Source organism: Hakea prostrata, chromosome 8 (assembly GCF_041222555.1).
Source record: "Hakea prostrata isolate BN-2017 chromosome 8, UWA_Hpros_2, whole genome shotgun sequence".
In the NCBI taxonomy this organism is placed as follows: Eukaryota; Viridiplantae; Streptophyta; class Magnoliopsida; order Proteales; family Proteaceae; genus Hakea; species Hakea prostrata.
The window spans coordinates 48,090,160-48,096,530 of record NC_142607.1 but is presented as its reverse complement, the minus strand read 5'-3'; the positions used below and the strand labels follow the sequence as shown (position 1 = coordinate 48,096,530).

General features: G+C 43.1%; 2 protein-coding genes across 2 annotated transcripts; both read left to right on the top strand.

The window, feature by feature from the left end:
* Positions 1 to 1,339: 1,339 nt before the first annotated feature.
* Positions 1,340 to 1,699, top strand: LOC149008304 (uncharacterized). The gene has a single exon (XM_089167220.1). The coding sequence runs from the start codon at positions 1,340 to 1,342 to the stop codon at positions 1,697 to 1,699; it is 360 nt and encodes a 119-aa protein (XP_089023346.1).
* A 3,926-nt stretch (positions 1,700 to 5,625) lies between these two features.
* Positions 5,626 to 6,345, top strand: LOC149008303 (protein EMB-1-like). Its single transcript, XM_089165164.1, has 2 exons — positions 5,626 to 5,809; positions 5,899 to 6,345. Exons 1-2 carry the CDS (start codon positions 5,695 to 5,697, stop codon positions 6,063 to 6,065), a joined length of 282 nt encoding a protein of 93 aa, XP_089021290.1. The 5' UTR covers positions 5,626 to 5,694; the 3' UTR covers positions 6,066 to 6,345.
* The last annotated feature ends 26 nt before the right edge of the window (positions 6,346 to 6,371 follow it).

Below are 6,371 nucleotides of genomic sequence, written 5' to 3'. Positions count from 1 at the left end.
GGAACCATGTTTGATTCAATGTAAAAATCACCCGTATGTTTTTCTATGTGATACGGAAGATTTCTACCCGACCGGGTCTGACCCGGATGGGGCTCCACATGCTAGTTAATCGGGAAAGATGCCGATCATCCATGACCAAAAAGCGTAACATCCACCACATATATAGCAATCATCCTTGATAGAAGGTCAACTCAGCAACTGATTGAATGGGACCAACGACAAGGAAGCATGATCCTAGGAGAAACAATAGCCCTTGTCGGGCTAACTTACCAAATGCGTATAAGGTAAGTTAATCATTATAAGATAGGGGACGCATCTCCTTGGTAAGCAATCCAATACACTCTTAGTATAATCTTGTGTAGCTTTTGCACGAGACCTCACTCTATTCGTCATCTGACTTTGCCATCAGAGGCGGCTGCCCGGCACACAAGGCGGCTGCCCGGCAAACAAGGCGGCCCGCATCTAACCTTTCTTGCTGGGCTCATCGTCCCGGATACAAGAGGAGGCTCAGTCGGATCCAGAAGTATAATTGATCCGCATCAGTTTGGCGCCATCTGTGGGAACGACAAAATCTTCAAGTCATGCCAAGACAAGGAGGAAATAATGGACGTTCCCGAATAGAAAATGTTGGCGGGAATCAGATTCCCGAAGATCAAACACATCAAGACGATGGAGTCCACTCAACTCGAGTGGAACAGGATCCTCCCGAGGGGAACCTGGTCGTTGAAAATCCAAACGGGAAATGCACATCCCGAGGCCCTCAGGGATATGCTACGGCAGCAGATATGGATGAGCTCCGCAAGGGAATGATCAAGATGCAAAGGTGTTGCGGGGCTTGGTCCATCAAGTTAGAGTTGAGCAAGGACCAAGGCGTAACACTCAGACGGGAAGGCTATTTAGAGCCTTCCAAAATGCAAGAAGATCCCGGCCAAGAGGGAGGATGCTGAAAGGAAGACCTGACGAAGGTCAGAGGTCCAGTCATGCTGGTCCCGACCATCGTCAAAGAAGCCGTCGGGAAAAAATGGAGCACCAAGGAGAAAGTCATCCTCAATCAACCCGATCGAGGGTCTCAGTTGCTTGAACTCAATCCAGAAAAGAAAACAGCGATTGAATCAGCGGGAATGGAGTTAGGCAAAATAGCCTTCGGAAGAGGATGGCAGAGGTCGAGCGCAAATTGGAGGATCGGGATCGCGACGAGGATTTGGACGTGGTTGATCGAGAACCATTCTCAAATGAAATCATGAATTTACCTCTTCCTTAGAATTTCATTATGCCTACCTTTACTCCATTCAAAGGAAAAACGAGCCCGAAGGAGCATATCAGTTATTTCAAGTCAAGAATGACTATTCTAGTTCGGGAAGATGAGCTACTCTGCAGAACGTTCCCGGCCTCGTTGAAGGGCCCGGCCATTAAGTGGTTTAGTGGTCTTCAACCTGGATCCATCCATAATTTCAGGGAACTTGCCAGAAAATTCATAGCTCGGTTTAGAAGTGCGATCAAAAGCAAGAAGACGTCTGATAGCTTATTCGCTATAAGGCAAGGGCGGAATGAATCCATTTGGGATTTCCTGAAACGTTTCGATGAAGTAACCATTGAGATCGAGAATTTTGATGATCGGGTGGCGTACAACGCACTTTGGAGTGGCATTACACTCCAGGGACTTTTGGAAGTCTTACTAACAGATAAGCCCAAAACATAGGGGACATTGTTACGTTAGTGCCAAAAACAAGCCAGTGTTTATGAACACAGTGTCTTTAAGGCAATAATTTGAATCTTGCGCCTACCATAAGGACTTGCACCTTTTTTAATCTTCCTTGCTATCCCACACGATGTAAACAACGTCCCGGATAGGGGGCTTATGATACGGAAGATTTCTACCCGACCGGGTCTGACCCGGATGGGGCTCCACATGCTAGTTAATCGGGAAAGATGCGGATCATCCATGACCAAAAGTGTAACATACGCCACATATATAGCAATCATCCTTGATATAGAAGGTCAACTCAGCAACTGATTGAATGGGACCAACGACAAGGAAGCATGATCCTAGGAGAAACAATAGCCCTTGTCGGGCTAACTTACCAAATGCGTATAAGGTAAGTTAATCATTATAAGATAGGGGACGCATCTCCTTGGTAAGCAATCCAATACACTCTTAGTATAATCTTGTGTAGCTTTTGCACGAGACCTCACTCTATTCGTCATCTGACTTTGCCATCGGAGGCGGCTGCCCGGCACACAAGCCGGCACGCATCTAACCTTTCTTGCAAGGCTCATCGTCCCGGATACGAGAGGAGGCTCAGTCTGATCCAGAAGTATAATTGATCCGCATCACTATGCAAGTAACGCCAGTTTGTCCAGCGTTGGCTCCTTGGAATTTGCATTGGAAATGAAGGCATTCACGAATCAAAATAAATCACAAACAATAAGCTCAACCGAACCTAATGAGAAGGTATCTAATGCATATCCACATCAATGATTTATCATGCCATAATATATAGAACATCTATATATCTTAACAAACAATATGCCTAAGTCTCATGAGAGAGAGGCTACACCACTCTTACCTTGTTGTCAAAAATATTGTTGCAGTTGACGTACACTCTAACCTAATAACTAGGTACCTCAGGTCTACGTATCCAATAGGAAGAGATCAACTTTGGACCATCCGTTTGAACCCGAAGGTCCGAGGATTGAACCCATGGATTTGAATGATCATGATGAAGACCCGGCCACTTTGTTTGACTTCACCAAGAGAGAGAAAATTACTTCCAAAGGCATTAAAGTGATATTTTGGTGTGCCCAAAAAGCTATGCAAGAGGACTTAAAATCTTAAGTAAAATATACCATTTAGTTGGTAATTTTATAAGGTATCTACCCTCTGAAGACCATTGCGATCGGCCCTCGCATGAGGAAGACATGGGGGCGGTCTGATAGGGGCAGTCAGATAAGTTATTTGACCTGTCCCTACCTAGAAAAGGGCAAAATGGTCTTTTTATCTCTTAAATTGCTTTTTTACCTCAAATCTCTCTCACAAACGTTTTTGTGAGATCTTTTTGAAGAAAGCACTGTTGGGAGAGGAGAGAGAAGAGAGGAGCAAACTTAGGGAAGAGGGGTTTGTGCGTTTTGACATGCCAAATCATGATTTGGAAGTTTGGCTGCTTCACCTCACCTATTTTGGTCAAATTTCATGGGGGTATTTGATGGGTAATTTTATTTAAATATGATATTGGAGGGCCTAGGTTGAGGGGTAAGTTTTTCGACTCCGTCGAAAGATTCACATGGTTGTTGTGCATGTCTATGTCGAACCTCGTGCGAAACCTGGCACTTTCAACCGAGTTGACTGGGTGAGCTGCCCGCCGAGTTAACCCGGTCAATTGGGACTGAGTTGACCCACCTTGTTGAACTGGAATTAATTCCCAGTTAACCCACATTTGATCTATGTTCAAATTGAATCCTGATATGAACCTTATTTATCATGTTTATTTGTTAGGTTAATTGAATCTTGGGCATTCGTTAATTTTGTGAATTTGTGGGACTTTACGCATGAATTCTTGATTAACAAGTGAGGATAACATCACATATATTATGGAATATCATTGTGTGTTTGGACTATGAATAATGTAGTATTGCATTATAATCATGGTTACCTTCTATAATCTCGATAATCCTACGTGTCATACTATATTTCTGACTAAATGATTAAATGTGAATCATATGTGATTATGTGATTGATTACTTCTCTTGATTGGTGCATATGAATGTATGTGACTGTGGAATGGGGTTTACCTATCTTGGTATTTCTGGCTCGAGTTATCAAGGGTTGTGGTATGGGACATTGTCCTATGATGTCCCTAGCACTTTTCATAGTTTGTGTGTTTGTCTAGATGCATTGGTTAAGAATCCCGAGAATGCTACTACCCTTTCAGCAGGGGTATTGAAGTCGAGTGACGCGTGATAATAGTGGATGGGGCTCTGTGTGCATTATATAGATCCCCACGGTTATCATACAACGGTATAGAGACGTGTTAGAATGGGACTCGTGATTGCCCAACAGACGACATGAGTGGCAACCACCCTAACATATATAGATGACTACAGGGTTACAGAATGGTAGACCAAAATATGGTGGTTAGGCGGCGTGAGGAACACCATTCCTAGGTAAGAACGATACCGGACCAACAAGGCGCATAGGCATGAGGAAAGGTATCCGGATTACATGTAGTACGAGACATAGTAACTTTGCACTGGGCTAAAGTAAATCCTTAACACGCTCCAGCTCTTAGACCAATAGTGATGTGAGAGTGTTGACCTAATCCCCAACCATGGTTGATGTGACAAGACCCAACTACCCCAAATAACCCAACAAACGAGCTTAAGTGCCATGAGAGAGAATGATGAGACCACCCAAAGAAGGCTGGTGTGTTATTTGAAAGCGTGTCTTCTATAGAGACAGCATGGTAGAAATTATAATCATGTTTCCATGTTCATTCTTTATTTCATTGAAGTATATGCTGATATGGGCGTGTGTGTACATGATAAATGCATGATATGATGTGTTAGGCTCACTAAGTTCTGTAGGACTCAACCTTTGTGAATATTGTCTTTTCTTAGATTCTATTGATAGTTGTGGTGACTCATGGTACCTAGAGAGCCTGTCGTCGAAAGAATCCCACGTAGGACCAACATGCGAGTATATCGATGTACATGACGCATCGTGCGTATGTGCCGACTGTGCATACGGAGGCTAGTCTCTTTGAGACTTGAGGACTCTTTTTGGGATTGGAAGACTTTGTTTTCTTTCTACTGTAGAACATTGTATAACATAACTTCCGTGGTATAACTCTTTTGTACATTTTCTTGTATCGTAGACTATCTTGTTAGAATTAGTATTCTTTCTTACTTCATTTGTTGTGTAATGAAAGTCCCTTGACTGAAGGGAATTTTCCTTTCCTGGTGCTTTGTGGAAGACCGTAATAACTCTTGAATTACTCTTTTGTAATCTCTCGCTCTTAAATTATGTTATGCTGTATTTCTGTTATGGATTAGAACTCGAATCGAATCCTATACTGTTATCACCCCCAAGGGTATTTCGGGTGAGACCGAAACCAGCTAGGTGGGGTGTCACAGGGTTACTCACATTTTCTCTATAAAGTACTCACATAACCATCTAAGGCAATATATCATATCATATATAAACATAATATTAACATCATCCCTAGACTCGCCAGGCTAAGCACACCTATGCCAACAGACTGTTTTCTTTTGTGCCTAATTAAAGTGTTGCAAGTGATTGTAGATATTCATCAACAAAAATATTTCTTTCTCACCGCACTTATCCAGAAATGGGTTTCTGCCTCTTGCTTCATGGGTATTGAAGACGTGTGAGCAACTGACACATTCTCAACTGCAAGAGAGACTCGTGGCATTCTATTTGCACCCCAAAATCCTGTGCACCGCCCGTTTCAGTTTAAAACACTTGCGTGTCTTTCAGTCAATCCTCCATTCTTCCTCAGATGCCGCGTTTGCATTTGAGGTGTCCCTTTCGCCATTCTCTCACAAACGTTCTCTTTATAAATGCTTACCCTCTTTCCTTTCGCTTTCATCAGCAACATCAAACAAAATTTCCAAAACAGTTAATACAGTTTGGCTTTAGTTGTCGTGAATATCCTTTTCTGAAGAAAGAGAGAAGAAATGGCATCAAACCAGGAGAAAGCTGAGCTTGACGCCAGGGCCAGGCAGGGTGAGACTGTTGTCCCAGGTGGCACTGGTGGTAAGAGCCTTGAAGCTCAGGAACACCTTGCTGAAGGTTTGTTTTTCTTAATCTTAACACCACTTTCTTTCTCTCTCTTTAATGGGTTAGTTTCTGAAATTAACAAATTGTGAATGGAATGACAGGGAGAAGCCGTGGAGGGCAGACGAGGAAGGAGCAGCTGGGAACTGAAGGGTATCAAGAGATGGGTCGGAAGGGTGGGCTGAGCACCATGGATGAATCGGGAGGAGAGCGTGCAGCTCGAGAGGGAATTGAAATTGATGAGTCTAAGTATACTACAAAAAAGACTTAGCACTTTAATTTCTTTCTCTTTGCTTTGTGCGTCTTTGTGTTTGGTAGTGAGTTAGATTAGGTTAGATTTAGGGTTTAGTTGCAGCAGTGCTGCAACAGTAGGAGTGTTGGGTATGGTCTGTATGTGTTTAACTAGGTGTCTGTCTTCTCTTTGTTGGGTCAGAAGGCGTATCAAGCCAATGCCAACGTTCTCAGGACTCGTTTTGTACCGAACGTTGGGGCCTCTTTTGTTTTGTGTGTTAAGTGTAATGGTTCTTTTTGGACTTCAGTAATAGTACAAACCTTTGTGCAAAGTCTCCCGTGTGTG